This window comes from Vulpes vulpes, chromosome 11 (assembly GCF_048418805.1).
Source record: "Vulpes vulpes isolate BD-2025 chromosome 11, VulVul3, whole genome shotgun sequence".
Taxonomy (NCBI): Eukaryota; Metazoa; Chordata; class Mammalia; order Carnivora; family Canidae; genus Vulpes; species Vulpes vulpes.
In genome coordinates this window covers 102,723,766-102,744,341 of record NC_132790.1, presented here as the reverse complement: position 1 = coordinate 102,744,341, position 20,576 = coordinate 102,723,766, and the positions used below count along the sequence as shown (strand labels likewise).

The 20,576-nt window shown below is 37.1% G+C and overlaps 1 protein-coding gene across 5 annotated transcripts in view; it reads right to left on the bottom strand.

Annotated features, from left to right (window-relative positions):
• OPA1 (OPA1 mitochondrial dynamin like GTPase) overlaps positions 1 to 20,576 on the bottom strand; it is an 85,737-nt gene that overhangs the window by 15,701 nt on the left and 49,460 nt on the right. For all 5 annotated transcript variants that reach the window (XM_072727256.1, XM_072727255.1, XM_072727254.1 and 2 more), the window contains 7 exons: positions 19,919 to 20,071; positions 18,244 to 18,352; positions 17,658 to 17,737; positions 13,861 to 14,001; positions 11,956 to 12,072; positions 10,347 to 10,440; positions 9,525 to 9,635 (listed from right to left, as the gene is read on the bottom strand). In XM_072727256.1, coding sequence (XP_072583357.1) covers positions 9,525 to 9,635; positions 10,347 to 10,440; positions 11,956 to 12,072; positions 13,861 to 14,001; positions 17,658 to 17,737; positions 18,244 to 18,352; positions 19,919 to 20,071 — 805 coding nt within the window. The remainder of the gene's footprint in view (positions 1 to 9,524; positions 9,636 to 10,346; positions 10,441 to 11,955; positions 12,073 to 13,860; positions 14,002 to 17,657; positions 17,738 to 18,243; positions 18,353 to 19,918; positions 20,072 to 20,576) is intronic.

Sequence of the window (20,576 nt, the reverse complement as noted above, 5' to 3'; positions counted from 1 at the left end):
TTAATCCCAACTTTAAGATGTTACTTCATTCTTAAACTCTCAGTAAGGAAGTGGCAAGCATGATTAGCTAGGCGAAAAAAGTCTCATTTCTTGCTGAAAATATGTACATTGGCCTTTTTGTATAACACAATATATACATAAACACGTATCAAAACACATAAATATAATCTACTTTAAAATGATAAAACCGGTCTCATTTTTATTCCTACTTTTAGTAAGTTAAAATTGAATTTAAGGCAAAAAGAATATACTTGCTAATAAAACACTGAACACCAGTAACCCGTATAACATAACAGAGAAGTAAGTATCTTTTTAATCTTGCACCAATTTATCAATATCCTCAATGCTGCCTTTAAAAGATAAGACTTAGGCCATGAAAAATGTGCTTGATTCTAAATGCCCCATTTTGAGTCTGGATTTTCTCATCAATAACCTGGAAAGCACACCACTCAGGCTCGTCACATGAAATTCTGTGTGTAAATAACTGCTTCTCTAACACAGAGGCTTCTCCCAGAGGATTACTGTAGTCTTTGTGCCGTCTCTCTCTCTCTCTCTCTCTCTCTCTCTCTCTCTCTCTCTCTCTGTCTCTCTCTCTGGCTACAACACAAAGCAGAGTCTACTTCACCTACATAGACTCAAGGTAAAAATAATCCTTCCTTAGTTTCTTTGTCAATTTCACCTTACTATGAAAAATATTAGTTCACAAAGGCAAAATTTAAAATCCAATTGCTTTTACCCTGAACAGGTGGCCTTAAAGACCTCACACACGGGTAACACAAAACAGAAAGAAGTAATCTTTTTCTGCATGGACGAGAGAAACATCCCAAACTTTCCAGTTTTAAAAATATACTAGTTTCTACTAATAACCACTCCATAAAGTACACAAAAGGTACATGAATGTCAAAGAGAATGAAAATATTCCAATCAACTTAAAAATGCCTAACAAACATAAAAACTTATGAAAGCGTTTTGGTAAACTGGACGGGGCTGGCAATTAGGAAATCACTGGTGTCCTAGAAGGAAGTGGTTTCATTAGGAATGAAAGTCGTATCACAGGGTGTCAGCAGGGGAGTGGGTGGGTGGAGACGGGTGAACGCAGCAAATGCAAGCTGCTCTACAAGAGAAACGATATGGTGGCTTTCCTGCTTTCTGGCAGGACAGAGGGTTAGAAAGTTCCTTAGGAGAAGAGTGAGCTTCCTTCTTCCTCCTTTGTAAGGGGAGCGGGGCTGGGGGGGGGGGGGGGGCACGGAACATACCACACATACCATACAAAGTAAGGTGAATTTATGCAAGAATTGTATCACTTTAGCAGAACAATAAATACACATGAATTTTTAAAATTTATTTTGAGAGAGAGAGAGAGAATGCACACAAGCAGGGGGAGGGGCAGAGGGAGAAGCAGACTCCCTGCTGGGCAGGGAGGCGGTGGGGAGGGGGGGCGGGCAGGACCACACACGACACAGGGCCGTGGACCCTGGGATCAACACTTGAGCTAAAGGTAAGCGCTTAACTGACGGAGGAGCCACCCAGGTGCCCCTCAAATTTTTCTTTCTTAAACTGGTTATTTCAGTTGATCTACAGTTGCTTACGGTGGGAAGTCTGCCTTCTGCTCAATTAAACAATACTGGTAAGGTTTTTAATCACTGGAGGAAGGTAAATAAGTAGCAAGGAGGAAAAATCCTGGTTGAGTAAGTGATAATAGTCTGGAAGAAGACACAGTGAGAGACATGAAAAGGAGACAAAGGGAAAAGACGGCTCAGAAATGTGCCAGATGTCAGGAGAAATTACAATTATTGGCCAAAGAAATGCAGTAACGGTAGTCAGATATAAGTGAAACTATAGGGGTTACAGTCCTTACACTCCAAATTTTCTCTCCAGGGCACCTTACTCTATTCTCCGTGATTGTGTCTTTATAAAAAATCTGGCCTATGTACCTAGATTTCTACAATTCAATGCCACCTGTTCCTTTTTCAAACCTCTTTAAGGTTAATTTTCTCTGGTTACACAGACACAAAATGAATATGCTACTTCAGACAGAGTTCAAATAATTACCCAATTTTCAACAGTCACGCAGTTTCTAAGACTCCACTAAAAGAAGATATGTCGATTTTATCCCAATTAATAAAATGACAATTTTTATTCCTGTAAATAGGAAGAATTCTCTTAAGTGTGGACTTGGAGGCAGAAGGGTGGGTGGTACCCAGCAAAAATCCCCTATGGAAACTTGTTAAAATTTGTATGCCAGAGCCCTACCCCCAGAAAAATAGTTTTAAATAGGAGTTCTCTTTTCCATAACTTTAACTTCCAGATTCTGAGTATAATGATCACTTTGTAGGATAATTTTCAGTCTCACACTACCTCATGGCCACTATTTTCATCCATAACGACTTTCAAGGATATGGCAGGTTTGCGAGAAGTTTAGGAATGTGGAGTAACCAACAGAAATTAAATTTGAGAGTATCCTGATATTCTTCTTCTCTAAATAAAGAACAACAAAATCATTCTGGCTGAGGGTTCCATCTAGATATGTTCTGACTACTTTTTACTCAAGTTTTAACATGGCACAGATATATATTTCTTAACAATCCTATAAATTAGAATCGTGCTTTATTTATTTATTTATTGCAGTGGGTTTTTTTTTTTTTAAGATTTATTTATTTGAGAGGGAGAGAGAGAGCGTGCACACACACATTGGGGGAGGGACAGATGGAAAGGGAGAGAGAATCCTTTTGGAGCAGACTCCCCGCTGAGTGCGGAGCCCTACGTGGGGCTTCATCCCAGGACCCTGAGATCATGACCTGAGCTGAAATCAAGAGTCAGCTCTTAACTGACCGCGCCACCCAGGCACCCTTAGAATTATGTTTTAGATCTAATAAAAAAAAAAAATCTTTAAGAAAATTTTAATTGAAGTATAGTTGACACAGAATGTTACATTAGTTTCAGGTGTACAACATAGTGATGTGACAAGTCTATGCTATTCTGTGGGCACCACAAGCTTAGCTACCATCTGTCACCATACAATGGTATTACAATACCAATGATTCTATTCCCGACGCTGTACCAATAAAGGATCTTTCTGGACTTAAGCAGCTATGGTGCATTTCTCTCCCAATTTTAGCTTTTAAAATGGCAGTAATGGTTCATTCTACTGTCACGCCCTTTTTATCACCATAATTTCAAAAATATACTAACATACTAATAATGGACAAAGTTTTCCGTTTAATAATGATTTCTGTTAGTAAATATCTGATGCTCAGAGAAAAATAAAATTTCCATTTATGTTTTCAGAGTCAAAACTGAATCTTATGCACACTGAGATACAAAGCTGGTAACTTTGCTCTTTTCTCATTATCAAGAGAAAGCACAGGATGGATTATAAGAGGAGACTGGGAAAGTGAAGAGACACAAAGACAAGCCCCACCAGCATTGTATACTCCCAAGAGAAACAAACTTTAAGTTTTAAGAAACAATTGCTGGCTGTCTGGGAGATGCCCAGGCATCAAACAATAAAGAACAGTCAACAGAGGCGAGAGGCCGAGCACGCTGCTGTGACTCCTGCTCCCTAATCCCCGGGCTCCAGTGAAAGGCCAGCTGTTGCCACCTCGCGTAGGGAGTCAGCAGAGCAAATTAACTGCAGGAGAAAAAAGCTGCGGATATTGGAAAATTCTAATTTGCTAGGCTGTATAAGCTATACTATTTTTAACATTAAGGACATCAAACTGTATAATTAAAATAAAATAAGCCTGTGCAGTGGCAAGCCCAAGTAAAGGAGTTTATCATTGTTGCACATTTCATTAGGGAATGAGATGGAAATAGGAAGTTTCTCAATTTTTACTGAAGCACATCTTCAATTCATGTAAAGACAAGAAGTAGGAAGCAATAAATTGAAGCCTATTATCACACATTTCAACACTCCTAGCATAAAACCACCACAAAAACAAAAATGAAAAACCAAAACCCTCACCAATCTTTATGCTCAAGTAAAGATTCTCTATCTGTTAAAACTAGATCTTAAGACTCTAAGCATGAACACGTCACATTGAAAAGTTGTGTCTGAATTCTGGGCAACTTACACACTACCTAATTACGGGAGAGTTCGATAGCGTACAACTTGAGATGTTTACAGGTCATAAATTACCTTTCTTCAGTCTGGTCAGTGGCTTGGTTTACACTTTAGCGTTCCTTCCTTATCTAGATGTTCTATCAGTTTTGATATCATTTGAAGGTTTAAATGTTAAATGACTAATACTATGCTTTTCTGACCCACTCCATAAAGGACACTGTTAACTATAAGCTTCCAAACGCAAAGGACTATATTTTAGGTAATTATATTTCTCAAAGGCTTAACTTTTCTCGAGTTATCTTGGCACAGTAGTTAAAAGGCTTGGACTCAAATCTTGGCTTTACCACTTACGTGTTTACCACTACGTGTTTCAAGGTTTCCATTTCTTTATAAAATAAGAAAATGACTGTACCTATGAGAACGCATACAAGGCATACAAGCTAATACCTGGCACAGGAAAAGTATCTAAATACTAACTCACATTCATAAACAGTTTCAAGTTTTGATATAAATTTGAAAAGAAATGCATTGTAAAGTAAGGGAAAGACTATACATCTTAGTGATCTAAATGACTTGTGATGCCCCCTTAAGTCCTCGGTCTCAATGATTCTTTGATTATGTACACAGAGAATGAAGAATAATTCGGGCTTTAGTGAATAAGAAAGAAAGAAACCTAAGCTCTCACTCCCAAGCAATTGATATAAAGGTCCCAAACTAACAATAACTTAGTTAACAGTTGACACAACATTCATATAACAAGTAATAAAAGAATTCCATGCTGTTTTGCTGAAACTCAGCAATTGTTACCAGTGCCCAGTATTCCATTTCCAGGGAGGGACAGAGAACAAATTCCAAAATGTCTATGAGATGTTAGCATTATCAGTTGTTTTACATGATGACAATCATAAAATAGATTTTATAAATCATAAAACAGCTCATTATGAAAAGAAAAATCTGAATTGAGCTATATTCTATACTAATCTTTCCCTCTTCAAAGAAAGCATTTAAACATATAGTCTGTTTCAATAAAGAGATTAAACACATTATTACAAATTATACTGGAAATCCAAATAGGTTCTATCTAAGTTGATGTTGTATTTAAATATCTATTAAAAAATCCTTTGAAATAAAGTTTGCTACAAAGTCAAAAGTATTTCATCAAGGTCATAATGGGCATATTTCAACATTAGATAGTTCTAAGTGTAATTAGATAATGCAAATAAGGAATTAAGGTGGAAAGAAGAGCTATACAGGAGGTGCGGCGCCTGACTGGCTAAATCAGTAGAGCATGTGACTCTTCATGTTAGGGTCATGAGTTCGAGCCTCACGCTGGATGTGGAGCCTACTTAAAAAAAAAAAAAAAAAAATTGTCCAAGAGGTACTCACCACCTTCCAACATATTCAGAGATCATAGTTTTTAAATTCTCATTTTTTCTAAATCATTTTCATATGACCATGATGCATTTATGTAAGCAAATCCAGTTAAAAAAATAAAATCAAACCATTTTTTACTCTTTTTACATAAAAATAATTTCAGATATGGAGAAAAGTGTTAACACTACAAAGAACATATTTTTCCTGAATAATTTATGGTCATTACATCCCATAAACCCCAAATATTGTACTGTGTTCTAGCTATAAATAAAGATATCTTCCTAAGCAATCTCAATTTAACAATAAAAATTTAAAAATTAACACTAATGTATCACTACCATGTAACATCCCATTCAAGTTTTACCAACTGTCCCATTAATGTCCTATAAAACAACAAGATCAGGGTCAGGATCACACACTGTTTGTTTTCATGTTCTTTAGTCTCCTTTGACCTGGGATAGTTCCTCACTATTTTCTGGTTTCTCATGGTCTTGACACATTTGAAGATTACACGCTACTTATTCTACAGACTGTGCCTCAGTTTGGGTTCATCTGATGTATCTTCATAATTGGATTTAAGTTTAAGTTACACATCTTTGGCAAAAATATCTAAGAAGTGCTGTTGAGTTTTTTTTTTTTTTTTTTCACTGCATTCTGCAAGGTGGAATGGTTCTGATTCGACTGTTACCGAGAATATTAACTCTGACAGCTTGATGAAGGTGGTTATTGCCAGGCTTCTCCATTGTAACGTTACTCTTTTTCCTTTTTAAATTATTTTGTGTGGAGATACTTTGCGTTCCTCATCACTGATTCTGTTCATTTATTTATATAATCCATTTATATAATTATCAATTTGTGGAATCCTATTTTATTTAGTGTGTTATAATTTGTACTGTCATTATTTACTTTGATACTCAAATTGTCCTACTTTTGGCCAGCGGGAGCCTTTTCAAGCTGGCTTTTGCACCTTGCTGACATCCCTATCATCCTTCAAATACTTCCTTACTTTGTCACCTTAGAATGCTCCAGGTTCATCCTAACCTTTTCTTGCTCCAGGTATGGAGTCCACCTCTCCAAAGAGGCCTGGTTCTTATGTTGAACTTCTTCTCGAGACTAGAAGGGGTGGGCTCTTGTTTCTTTGATTTTCCTAACTCAAGACAATCAGTGAATATCCAAAGTAAAGTGGTAAAAAGATTTAAAATGGAGCAGGTTTAATAAGACTGGCAAAAAATATGATGGACTAAACTTTCCCAAATCCACAATACTCTACTCTGTACTATTCTGAAATTGCGGTAAAAACTCCTTTCTCTAAATTCCATTAACACGCTATATTCTAACTGAATATGCTATACTAAAAACTTCGATCCAGGGCAGCCCTGGTGGCACAGCAGTTTAGCGCCGCCTGCAGCCTGGGGTGTGATCCTGGGGACCCGGGATCGAGTCCCACGTCAGGCTTCCGGCACGGAGCCTGCTTCTCCTCCTCTGCCTGTGTCTCTGCCTCTATCTCTCTCTGAATAAATAAATAAATAAATCTTAAAAAATAAATAAATAAATAAAAACTTCGATCAAAGTAATACAGTAGTTACTGTTAAAGCTAAATTGTCTGGCTAAAGGGATCCAAGATCATATCCTTAAGTGTTACATGAAAGATAAACAGTACGGAAACGGTACTCCCAAGATTCTGCTCCAACTAATGGACCACATCAAGGCTCATCTCCTTTACTGTGAAGATGAAGCCGAGTCACTGGTGAAACACTTCCTGTCAACGACATTATTTGGTACATTAACACAACCATAATTTTATAGTAGATCATTCCAAGGAAGTCACAGGAGTACTTTCTCGGGAAAAAAAGCAGGATAACGTAAGTCTTGGCTTGATGGGCACAAATCTGTGTTACCGATATACTTTTTTTTTTTTAATTATCAAATTGGGACTGCAAAGTAATGGGGTTGTATAAAGCTCTCTTAGAAAACATAAAAGATACATTGTTTTTAATTACTTAAAATTACATATGCTAGTAAAATACAGTGAAGTATTTCACGGTCTGATAATCATGTCCTGAGGGATACAAAAGAAATATGTCCGTACACCTACGACACTGGCACACCTCTTCCTGGAACAGCACTAACAAAGCATAAACTTGTGAGGCAGGGACTTGCAAGTGGTTTTTGAAGTTATTTTCCCAAAGCCCCTCCTAGTAATATAATAACTAACTGGAGTCATTTTTACAAAGATGCTAAGGCTCTGAGAGATAACGTGCCTAAGGGAACACAGCTAGTGAACGGCAGTGCACAAACACAGATCTTCTACGAGTTAGCACAAACTTACTCTGATCAAGTGGCATGAAAGAAACAAAAAGAAAAGCAACAGAAAACAGAAAATGAACTAAAATAAGATACATTTCAAAATAAAGATTAAGGGAAGAAAGGGCAGAAAAGACAGCAAATGACGAGCTAACAGAGGAGGCGACGGTGGTGGAGGAGCACGCTGCTGAGGCCTGGCGGGGGTGGGGGGGCGGGGGGGCAGGGTTTCGACAGGAAAACCACTGGTTTCTCTCGGATACTCTAGGGAGCGTATTGTAGTGACCTAACTTCAGATTAGAAATGATTTTCAAATGTGAGGAACTTCTTCTTATTCCGTATCTGCTTTCTCTTACATACCGGAAAACTCCTAAGATGGTAAATTTAAGTATATGCTGAAAGGAAAAATACTGTTTGGTAAAATTAAATGAGGGGAAGCTTGTAATAAACGAGGTAAGCTCAAACCGAAGCACCAACCTCAGTGTTTTTATTTTTATTTAACATTACTCTTTCTGAGATTTCCTTGGGTTCTCAAAGATCTAAGTAGATCTTAACATGCAACTCAAATACCTTAAAGCTAGGAACACCAGCATTCAGGAAGAACCAAACGTCTCCAGAGAGAGACCAAGTGATCAGTAAGGCCAAGTTAGGTTGGGGGCAGGGGACGGGTGATGGAAGGGACAGCCCTATGGGCCAGCGTAGGCGTAACGCCTGACCCGGTTGAAGAGGGTGTCACGTGGGGTGGTGACGTGGCCCAGTAGTGGGCGAGTATCCATGTAGCAGGGCAGTCCAGTCTGGTGCAGAGTTCTGGAGCACATGTAGGATGAAGAGGGAGTTCACTACAAAAGCATGGCCTGGCTTCAGGGGGTCCTGGAGCAGGGGAAGAGGCAGGAAGGATAAAAGGGGGATCTGCCTACTACACAGTGCCAGTGCATGAGCTCCCTGAAAAGGAGTCTGTGAAGAAGGGTAACATGGCACGGGGTATCCGAGCCTGCATGAGGTAAAAGGGGTGTCAATACAGGGCAAAAGGGATGCTTGTGCAACGAAGGGGACAGTGACAAGTCTGCATTCATACGGGAAGGCTGATCAAAGTAAGTAAATATATTAAGGAGAGCTGGGAGCCAGATTTCTCTTTCCTCAAAGAAAAAGGAGACTACTAGGATGAACCCTGAGCTACCAAATTATAATGGAAAGTATCATTGTTAACTTAGGGTTTCTAACACAGACATATACTTGTGATTAGAAATAGAGATATAAATGTGTGGACGTGTCTCCACACATGTATACACGCATGCACAGAGACCTGAATGCAGGCAAAAATCTGTTCCCCAGCTCTTTCCACTGAGAGTCTGGGAACAGTGATAGTCCAGTAACAATCAGCACATCTAGCTTCCTACTCTTGACTTCTAAATACCATTCTCCAGAAAAAGGAAGCTGGATCAAGGAAAGCACAGGCTGAGCATGAACATCTTCTTACACAAAAGGACAATACTAGGACGACACAGGATACTTGAATGGGGTCTGAAAATTAGATGCAGCAATGTATCAGCGTCAACATCCTGATCTGGAATGGTTGCTAGGAAAAGAAATCCTTGTTTCTAAGAAATACACCTTAAAGTACTTGAAAGTGATGGGGCGACAGGTCAGCAACTTTCTTGCAAATAGTTCATGGAAAGAAAGTTCTTTGTATACGCTTCTATAGTTTGCAATTAAATGGATGAACGAATAATGGAAATGAGGAAAGAGAAAAGGCAGCATGGGGCAGAGGGCGGGCAGAACTACTTACTGAGGTCTTCAGCCAGCTGAACTCGTTTGCCAGTGAGCAGTTTTACCTTCTTTTCACTGTCTTCAGCAAAATCTTCCAACACCTCTTTCACGTTTTTCTCTAGTCGCCTGACTGTTCAAAGTAAACAAAAACTTGAGGAGCATCATTATTATGAATGCATATGGAGGATACATTAGCAATACATGGAGAGTAAGTTTGGATTTTTCTCATGTCAGACTTACAGAGTTCAGATTTCTCACAGCTATAGGGAAAATCTCTACCTGTTATATAGTACTTTTGTCCAACATGAATCTAATATTCTCAGAGAAAGTCATATTCTCAAGTCCTAACACTTTAAAGAAGTGCAGATTTCCCCCCAAAAAACTTAAGTGATGCTTAGGAGTCCTTTTCTAACGGTTTTTGTGTAATGAAGGGAGACTCCTGGTATGTTTTATCTCCCATTTTTTCCAATTATGATTTACTTTCATTAATATTTTATGGGCAGATGATAATTTTCAATTTTTCTAACAAATTTGTTTTCATTTAAATTTATTATTTGCAAGAGAGAGACAGCACGCATGTGTGTGCGTGGAGGGTGGGACAGAAGGAAAGGGAAGGAGAAAATCTCAAGTAGAATCCCTGCCAACTTGGGGCAAAACCTCAAGACTCAGATCATAACCTGAGCTGAAACCAAGAGTTAGAGGCTTAATCAACCGAGCCATCTTAGGTGCCCCCAGTGAATCTATTTTTAAAGAATCACTTTGATATCTGTCTATTAAAAATGAATGCTATTGCTATTTTTTTGATGTTAGAATTAGAAAGTGATATACCTCTGTAGCTTACCTTCAGTGTTTGTAAGTTGCTGCCTTAAAGTATTTGCAGTGATAGCAAGCATGCGCTGTATTCGCCAAAACAAGACGACATCATTGCATTCCAACTGAAATTTAGGAAATGAAGATTACAGATGCAAATTTAAAAATGAAAACTACGACCATAAACACACACAACTACTAAATTAGGCTATTATCTACACCCTAAACTTTAAAAATCTCAGACCTAACTAATATATATATTCTTTTTATGTTTTTTTACCTAATACATATATTCCTTTTTTTTTTCTTTTAAGATTTTATTTATTTATTTGACAGAGAGAGCCAGAGAACACAAGTGGAGGGAATGACAGGGGCGGAGGGAGAATCTAAGCAGGGAGCCCAACGCAAGGCTCAACCTTAGGACACTGGGACCTGAGCCGAAGGCAGATGCTTAACCGACTGAGTCACCCAGGTGCCCCTATACATTCCTATTGAAGATATAAGCCACTGAATCTTTTCTGCAGGTCAATGAACTTCTGCATGATTTGGCTTCAAACTGCCCCTCACCTATAGAGGTTTGTTTTGATTCCAATGACAAAGCAAATCAATTTGAGAAGTAAAGAATTTCATGATTTATATACAAGTAGAAAATCACAGGATATAACCTTAATTTTTATTTAGTTTCAGTTAACAACCATGTTAGCTTAAATACACCCTTAGGTTAACCTCTTTTCTTTGTGCACTCAAGCCAGTCTTGTAATGCAGCTGTAAAAAAATAAATTAATGATATGTTTTAAAAGAAGCTTATTCTGTAAAGAGGTCTTTTCAACAATTAGGCAAAAAACTTGCCACTTTTTACACAAGTATATTTAAATAAAAATTTATTTTAAGTTGTAGAAAACTCAAAAGCATTTTATGGGTCTCAAATAAGATCACTGCTGAATAGCTCTTTCAGAATGATACTCTAAAAAAGCGTTTCTGCTTGTAAGAAAATGCTCAAAACACAATCAGTCTGCTGCCACCTAGGGGTTACTCTGTGAAACGTGGCATTAAACAATGTACAACTTTATATACTTCTTTTAAGCAAGCAGATTTTAATGATATAAAGAAAGAATTACAATATACAGGAAAAGCACAACAAAAAATTGTTTTTACAGTAGGATTTCCACTACCCAAATGGATTGTTATTGTCATACACATGCAGATACACAGTATATAGAAAGAGTTGAACATACACATAAAATATTAATTAAAATTACTCCTAGGTCAGGGGATTATAAGTGACTTATTCATTAATAAGGAATATTAAAATAACTGGCTATGTCCTTTTGAAATTTTTTTTACATTTTTTTATTGCATTTCCATGAGAACATATTATTTTCTGATATAAAAAGCTAATTCTTAAAAAAAATTTAAAAAGTGGTTTAATGCCTATTATCTGCATACACAATCTTTTAGTGTGTAAAATATAAACTGGTAAATACCTCAGAAAAGATAAGAGTTAGGGTATTCTTCATAACCCACATATGCTTTTCCCAGTAGATCAAAGGACTTAAAACTAATGCTAAAGCTACTTTTTACTTTTAAGCATCTAAACAACAATCACTAAAAGCATTTCCCTTTGTTTTTGGACACCTTACCTCAGAATCTACAAAATGCCTTTGGTAGTAGTAAAAGCCTCTTCGACAAAGGTTACAATGGTTTAGAGCTGTTTTTAAGAAGTGTCTTCTATAAACTTGGTGCCAAGTATCCTTAATCTAAAATGAAAAAAGAAAACAAAAACCAAAGAGTTTCTGGATACTCTGCAGGTTGACCAAACATATCCTGAAAGGTCAGTTACAGAAGTTACTTATAAAAAACATAATTAAAACTAATGGTGATTTTATTATTCTTCCAACCTTTTTTAATCATTTCAAAAAAAAAAATTTAAGACAAAGATTAGATATACCACTACTCTGACCCCTTACCAAGTTTATGTACTTCCAAATATACAATGTTTTTAACAAGGATTGTTGTTGTAGTCATAGAATCATTCTGCAGAGTAGTAGGGTTGGGATTATCATCTCTCCTGGATAGAGGTAAAGAGCCCCAAGGAAAAGAGGTTGTGAGCCTAATCGAAGGACAGTTAGTTAGGACTAGGAAGCTGGTCTCAGACCATGTCCATCAATACAACATTTCCTTTTTGATTATTACATTTCATTGTTGCCACAGCAAAATGACCCCCCAATGTCATTACTATGAGGTTTGTTAGAGTGTTCAAGGTTCTTTCACACCATTGCCTTTTCTGAGCATGACATTAATAAAGTTAAGCACGTATAGCAAATATCATCAATGCTGTGTGACGGATGAAAACAGTGAAACGTTCAGAGATTATATTAGTTACTAAAGGTATTATTACTAACAAATGGGATGAAACTGTGCTAGAATCCACATCTCTGACATGTAGCCCATCTGTTATTCTTGCCATAACGTTTTCCTAACTACTTTATAGCTTCATAGAATACAATGAACAAAATGTCTCTTGGAAAAGAGACAAATCTTGGAGATTTTCTTGCTGAGAAAAAGTAATTAAAATACACAGTCAATTCGTATCCTAATATGTGGGCAAAGTCCAAATGTGGATAAATTAAACTTACATTCAACTAATAATTTCATGTATCATTAGTTTTAGTTTCATTTTCAATTCTTATCAATAATGCTAGATGTAACAGCTTGAACTGCTTTGAGTTTTACCCGCTTTCTTTTCTTGTTCCGATCTCTGGTGGAAATCACATTAAGTATACTCATTTCTCAGGTGCAGAAACAGATCATCTCTAAAAGAATTTATGTGTGGTTCTGAAATTTCTTACATGATTATTTTTCCCCTTAGAATTATTTTTCTAATTGGGTTTCACTTAAGTTAACTTAAGCTAATGTTAAAATGAAGTTTCGATTCCTTACACCCTAACTGGGGCACACAAGCCCAGAAAGTTATTCTTTTTTAATTTCCCAAATAAGTATCATGAAGTATTATGACGTAAAACATAGTCTAAACTGTAATTATTTTTATTCTTATATTTTTCCGAGTGAGGAAAATGAGATAGAACCCTAAGGCACTATCCAATTTAATAAAAACTTAACATTCATATTTTTTCTAAACCCACTCATACTTGATAAGGTACATCTGACCGAGAAAACACACATATAAGTGAATTTTATCACAGAAGAACTTGTATTTTGCAATCTGAAGGAGGATAGCGTGATGCAGAGATGTGGCGGGCCTTTACCCCCTTTTGCCAGAGCTCCTTTCTGACCTTGCCCAGACACCTCACTTTTCTAAGTCTCAATCTCCTCACTTACAAATAAAGCATTACACTTAAAGAAATACCAACAAGAAATCTCTACTCTCTACAGTGAAAATGACTGTTTTTTGTCAGCAAAAGTACACATGACCAAAGTCAAATCAAGCACTTAAATATCCAAGTAACGTGTGAGAAGTAGTAACATTTTACCGTAAGAAACAGAGATTAAGGAAGTAAGTTCATATCATCAGCAGTATGTATTACCAAGCTTGGGTCCACTTCTACTCCTCGGGATTCAAGGTTCTTTCGGACTGTAGTTATCTCATCGCTCGCCAGATAGGCTGGGTGCTCCTCGTTACACTTCAGCATCTTCTCCAATTCACTCTTGGTTTCATTATGGACAAACTTTAAATTGTTTAAAAGAGGACTGTGATTTAAATGGATCATGATTTGGCAAATGCTTATAAAAACAGAGCCCTAGATTTAATAAATATATTGCTAATGCACCGCAGGGAACACGAGCTCCACATAGGAAACAAGAACATAGTATCTTGGCTTATGAATACAGAATATTGTGTATTCTGGATTATGAAGGCAGAAGAAGTTGGACTTAGGCAAGGCAAAAAAAAAAAAAAAAAAAAGGAAATTTAGCCTTATTTGTTATATATTTCGCTTTTGCTGAAATGTTTTATTGTCAAAGTTACCTCACCGGGTTCCTTACTCTGTAAGCTTCTTGACCTTAGGATGGGATGTCAGTCTAGGAAAAAGGACCCTGAACACGGGGAGAGATAATGTTCTATAAATGCCTCGTATCTAAGAACTAGATGACTGTAAGGACTTGCACCTGCTGTCTTTTTTGATAACTATGAAATTCATAGTTGGATTTTTTAAAAAACTCTTTTCATTAAAAATTGTGCTTTAGACTGTTTCTGCAAGGTGTCTATCATCCCTCTCTTTAAGATTATTTTATTTTTTTAGAGATCTTATTTATTTATTTGAGGGAGAAAGAGCATGAAAGACAGAGCATGAGCAGGGGGAAGGGGCGGAGAGACAGAGAGGGAGAACCAGGCTTCCCACCAGGGAGCCAGATGGATCATGACCTGAGCTGAGCTGATGCTTAACAGACTGAGCCACCCAGGCACCCCTAAGGTCTTATTTTTAAAGCAATCTCTACACCCAACATGGGGCTCAAGCTTACAGCCCTTAGATCAAGGGTAGCACGCTCCACCCACTGAGCCAGCCAGGTGGCTATCATTCTTAAGTATACTTCCAATCTCTTCTCTGTAACTGTTCACAGTCCGATGGCCAAAGGAGTAAAAGATACATAGTAGTGACAGATATAAAAATAAGATTCTTATGCAGTGTCAAATCACGTTTATCTTTTCTTTTCAATCCTTTCAAAATTGCATGTTAAAAAAAAAAGTCTAGCTTCAAATGCACTGATTACTCTGAACAAGCTACTAGCACAGCACTTTGCCCCAAACTGTAGCAAACTACGATATCCGAGTACTCACAGAAGAATAAAATATAAATGCAAATAACTGGCTTATAAATGAAACTACTAATATTCTCTGAAAACACGACATTTAGAAGAGAAATTTTACAGTTTCCTTGGTCTGCTCTTGGTCTGAAGTAAGATGGAAATCTCCCAGTTAGATGATACTCCCCGACTCTCGTCCTGTTTTCACTTCCATCTGTGCACCTGCTCCCTGACCACACAGCGTTCAGGAGAAGACTACTCTCCCATCCACCCTGAATAAGATCACCACAGTTCAGCTCAGGAAAGGTGAGAATGTTTCAAAGGGATGGATTTTTCCCTAGAAAACTAAGGAAAAAGTAACAACATAAAAGCACAAAATAATTTTCAGAACAGAGACTTATCTTTAACACAGGACGACCTAAAATGTCTTTTTCCACTAAATCAGTCATTCAAAAAGACAGAAGGAACTGTTACATAGCCACCTAAACTTGCAGCGTGAGACATGGGGACAGTCTCAACCTCTTCCAGAATCTGTTCCTCACCATAACCTCCAGGAATGAGGTTTAGAATAGTGGTTTTCAACGGGGAGTGGGAGGGATGAGAAAAGTCAGAGAATGAGAACGTGATTCAGTGGGTCTGACAGGCAGGGCTTTCTTCTGAAACAGAAAATGACACATAACACACACAAACCGTTCCCAGGTGGTCCTGAGGTCCCTCCCCCTACGCCCAATGATGGCCTCTGTTCCACAGAGTCTTACGCAGGCTGCCCTGAACCCCTGGGAAGGCTCTTCTCTGAAGCGTTTCCATGTTCCTCTCCTAGGCCGCGGATCCCTGCACTAATCTTAAAATTAATTCCTCTACTTTACTTGCAGACATTCCTTTTGGATTCAAATTCCTGAGACAATAACTTACAACTAAGAATTATTTCTCTCTCAGAGTGTTTAGACCAAGTGTATTGGCCACTAGTTGCTGAGTTGCCGTCACTGATTATCCTGGAGACTTTAGGCCTAATTTCCCTTAAGCCTTTATGGTCAGACACCATTTTTCTTCTGAGTTTATCTGCCTCACCCCAGTTCCTTTCAATCAATGTGTCTTTTAGTCTCAAAATCAGAAACCTCTAATGGATCTCCTAGAAATTCCCTTTGACAGACCTCGTCCTCTCAGCCCATGTGCAGAGAGAGATAACCGATGCTCCCTGAAAACACGCATGATCCAACCACTAACTCTGTCCACTTCCTTGGCCTCTCTGCAGTCTCTTAGTGACTCATTTTTCCACAAGAATCCTATTAGAAAAAAGAGAAGAGGGAGACTGTCCCTTCACTTTTTTAAGACAAATTGGGACTATGAGACAGACAGATTATGAGACAAAAAAATGCATGAAACTTAAAAGAAAATAGGGTGTTGATTGTATAACTTAAATCTGTATTTAAGACAAAAACAAAAAATTTGAAAAAAAAAAAAATTTGTAAGAAAACAGGCATGACATGTAATTTGGTAATTTTCCACTTTTTAAATTTTCTTTCCTGATATTCCATATCTTGTTTTCCTTTCTCTAACTACATGGATTCAAAGATTGAAGAAAAGAAAGGGGATTGGATGCCACCTCTTTTTCGTATTATTTCCTTCATTTATGTATGTTCTGTATCTCGTTTTCACTCTTTTGTTTAAGGAATGAACATAAGAATGAGATGTGGTGTCAAACTAAATCCTAGATAGGAAGAGAAGCCATAATAAGAAATACAAAGACACCTGGTGGCTCAGGGGTTGAGAATCTGCCTCCAGCTTAGGGCGTGACTCCGGGGTCCCAGATCGAGTCCCTAATCGGGCTCCCTGTGGGGAACCTGCTTCTCCCTCTGCCTGGGTTTCTGCCTCTCTCTGCGTGTCTCTCATGAATAAATAAATAAAATATTAAAAAAAAAAAAAAAGAAATACAAAGATGGTAGGAAGTGGGGCCTTAAATGTTCTGTACATCTTCCCTCTATTTAACTCATCTGTCAAGTTACTTATACTTGCCTTTATCATTTTGTTCTTCCGACATGCTCATTAAATATTTACTGAATAAAAAAATTCTACAGTTCTACTTCCTGTCTGAATTTTTACACCTATTTTGGGCACACAACAGCAAAAAATGCAAAAGAACAGAATATCTGAACAGACAACAACACAAAAATCCAGAGGTAACAACAGATGAAGTAAAAAAAGAAAAAAAGAAAGAAAAAGTTGCTATAGCTTTCATTCTAATCATATTCCCTCTACATCCTCTGAAATCCTTGTCATTTTTAATTTTTGTTCATAGCTTTAGTATTTGCTTTACCTCAAACCAGGAATTGAAATGAACAAAGTAATCTACCACAGAAGGGGCATGGTTCATTTCTCTTTCCTTTTAATAACACGGCTACTTCACTTTAAAAAAAAAAAAACTTTCTTTTATAGTTTTCTATTTATTCTAAAGATTCATTATGTTTTAAAAAGGCTGATGTAAAACTTTTGAAATTATTAAGATTGGCCTGTAGGCATGCAAAAGTTACATTTTAATGCTTGAGTTAAACAAAATTCTATAAGACCAGAGATGTGTTTTTACCTGTTCTTGGGTCCGGTTCTTCCAGTATAACCACCTCTTTTTCCAATCTGGACCTACCATGTTTTCAATTGCGTTTTCAGCTAGAAAAATTTTTTAAAATTGTTTTAATTCACCAAGAATTTTGTCATTTACCAAGCACAAAAATTATAACTACTAATAAATAGTCATTTTCTTAATTACTTCAAACTGCTTGATCAATATAAAATCAGTTAAAATAAACAAAAGATTACACGACTGATACATGATTGATACAGTACATATATAAGAAATAATTTAAGTATATATGTTTACAATCTCTGAAAGGTATAATTGCTTGTAAAGTTCCTGTAAGTACAGAGTCTTCAATTCAATTATAGTTTTTAAAAATGAGTAATATAAACATGTGTCTATTTTAATATTTTCAGTAGTCACTAAGCAGTTGACCGAAAAATTTCACAAAAAATATTTAACTATGGTATTAATGACAAAGACTATGAAATATTAGTTTTATTTATTTTTTAAAAAACATTTTCCCCCAATTATCAAATTGGATAACTCCTCCACCACTGGGAATACTCAAAACTCAACAACCTGTGTCCCTACTTACTATCCTTGAGACGAGCCTGAAGAGCTTCTTCCATAAAATATATAGCTGCATCCCACTGCTGTTTATCAGATATGGAGCGGTCTTCTAAAGCATTGTGCTGAATGACCCTCTGAAATAACAAGGAAAGAAAAACAGCTAATTTGATTTATGCCTTATCATTTTAGTAATTTTATTCAAATTGACAGCTTATCAAATATACAAAATAATAGATGTACCTGAAACAACATAAAAGTATGTCCCTCCCACGCAAGTGCAGGAGGTCCTATTATCTGCCTATTGGTCACCTTTCTTTCAAAAGAATGAACAGTGAAGATTTTTTCCTATCTCAAATAAAATAGGCTATGGCTAAGACAGAGAGAGGCATATTATACATGCAGCCACATATAAATCTGCACCCAAAGCCCTAGTTCTCAGAAGTTAATGATTCAGATCACTACTTTTCCTTTTTGCCATATTGTCTGTGTTAGCATTTTCAAAAAATGAGGAGAAAAACAACCAGTCTCACTGTTAACATCAATGAAAAGTGTAAAGGAGGGAAGCTTAAAATGTCTAGGCCATAAGCCAATATGAGTTATATAAGAAAATTGATTTCTAAATTTTATAACCTTTGAACGAATGAATGAAAAAGGACACTACTGAGGCACCTAGGTGGCTCAGTCAGTTAAGCATCTGCCTTTGGCTCAGGTCGTAATCCCAGGGTGCTGGGATCAAGACCCCTCATTGGGCTCCCTGCTCAGCGAGGAGTCTACTTCTTCCCCTCCTTCTGCCCCTCCCTCTATTCGTGCTCTCTCCTTCACTCTCTAATAAATAAAGTCTTCAAAAAAAAAAAAAAAAAAAAGAGGGAAAAAGGACACTATTCTCATAAGAAGCTAATCTTAATAAGGTCTTTAACAAGAATGAATATTGTTTTCAAACATGAAGACAAGTATTTGTTTAAAAATTACAAAAAAATAAATTACAACCAGCCCACAGTGAAATAAGCATTTTTCTATAAAATTGTTGCATCTTGTCTTTCAACAGTGCCTCCTCTGAAGTGTCTGAGCAGAGCAGGTGCTAACACAGGTTTAATTATGGTGATGAGAACGTTCTCCATAACAAAAGATCTGTTGGAGGTGGAGGATTTGGTGAAGGTCAAGAGCTGGGGCTTTTTAACTAGAGCAGGGCTTGTGTTCGGGCTTTGAGAAGGACAATAATAGGACTGCTTAAGAACTAAGTAAAATAGTGCTTACAACATATATTGTAGAGTTTCTAGCACCTTTTAAGCATTCAACATGTGGTAGTTAGCATTATTTTAGGAGTCTAATATTTTATGACTCATCCACAGAAAACCAATGCATCTAATTCCTTTCATTACCACCAAGAGTAAAATAAGCAGCAGCTATCTGAGCCATCTGCAGTTCAGGCCCATGTATTGGCAAGTGGACAATTTGTGGAAGTTTACAGAAGCCTGTTTACTGTGAAGTTGGACTTTTCCCTGAAATGACAGCCACAAAAGAAATAGCAGAGAAATGTTAAAGGGCTGATTATATACAGATAAAGATGTCTTTCCCTCATTATCTTAAATTTAGAAGCTAATTGAAATGGTCATATAAAGACAACTTCCTCTAAAAAGAGTATCAATTTGAGAAAATATATAAAGCCGTAAGGCTGACACCATAATATACAAATGACGTACCAAGCTGTCCTCCGCAAAATCATTCCACTTGTGGCGTTTAATACTTTCTTCTTTAACAGCCTCTTTAAGTTTATCAAATATGTCATCATGTTCTTTCCCTTTTGGTTCTGTCATAAAGCGAGAAAATTCTTCCTGTAGGGTCTCCCAAGCAACCTAGATTTAAAAGAAAAAGCCATATTTATAATACAACTTTAATATGTAACATGACAAACACCTGAATTTAAGCCAAATAGATGTAATAAATCAACTAACATCACAAAATATATATGAAACCACAAGGTTTTTTTTTTGTTTTTTTTTTTAAAGGCAGCAAATACAAACTCTGGCCTAGAGATCTCACACTGGCAGCTGGCCGGGTAGGTGTGGCACCCTGATATGTCTTGCTAGACAAAATACAGTATTTTAAATTTTAAGAAATTAGTAGCCAGCATTATAAATAACCTTCATATAAAATCTGTGTTTCCAGCCTCTCGAACTATCTGGCGGCACTGCACCCGCACTCCTACAGGACACTGACCGGACACAAGCAGGAGCCACCCCCTTGAGACATGTTTACACTCCAGTCAGCCACCAGACTTAGTTCACTTATTTCATTTTGTACGTGGGAGTCTGCCTGCTTCGTCCACACTGTAGAAAGTTTAAGATTTCACAGTGACTT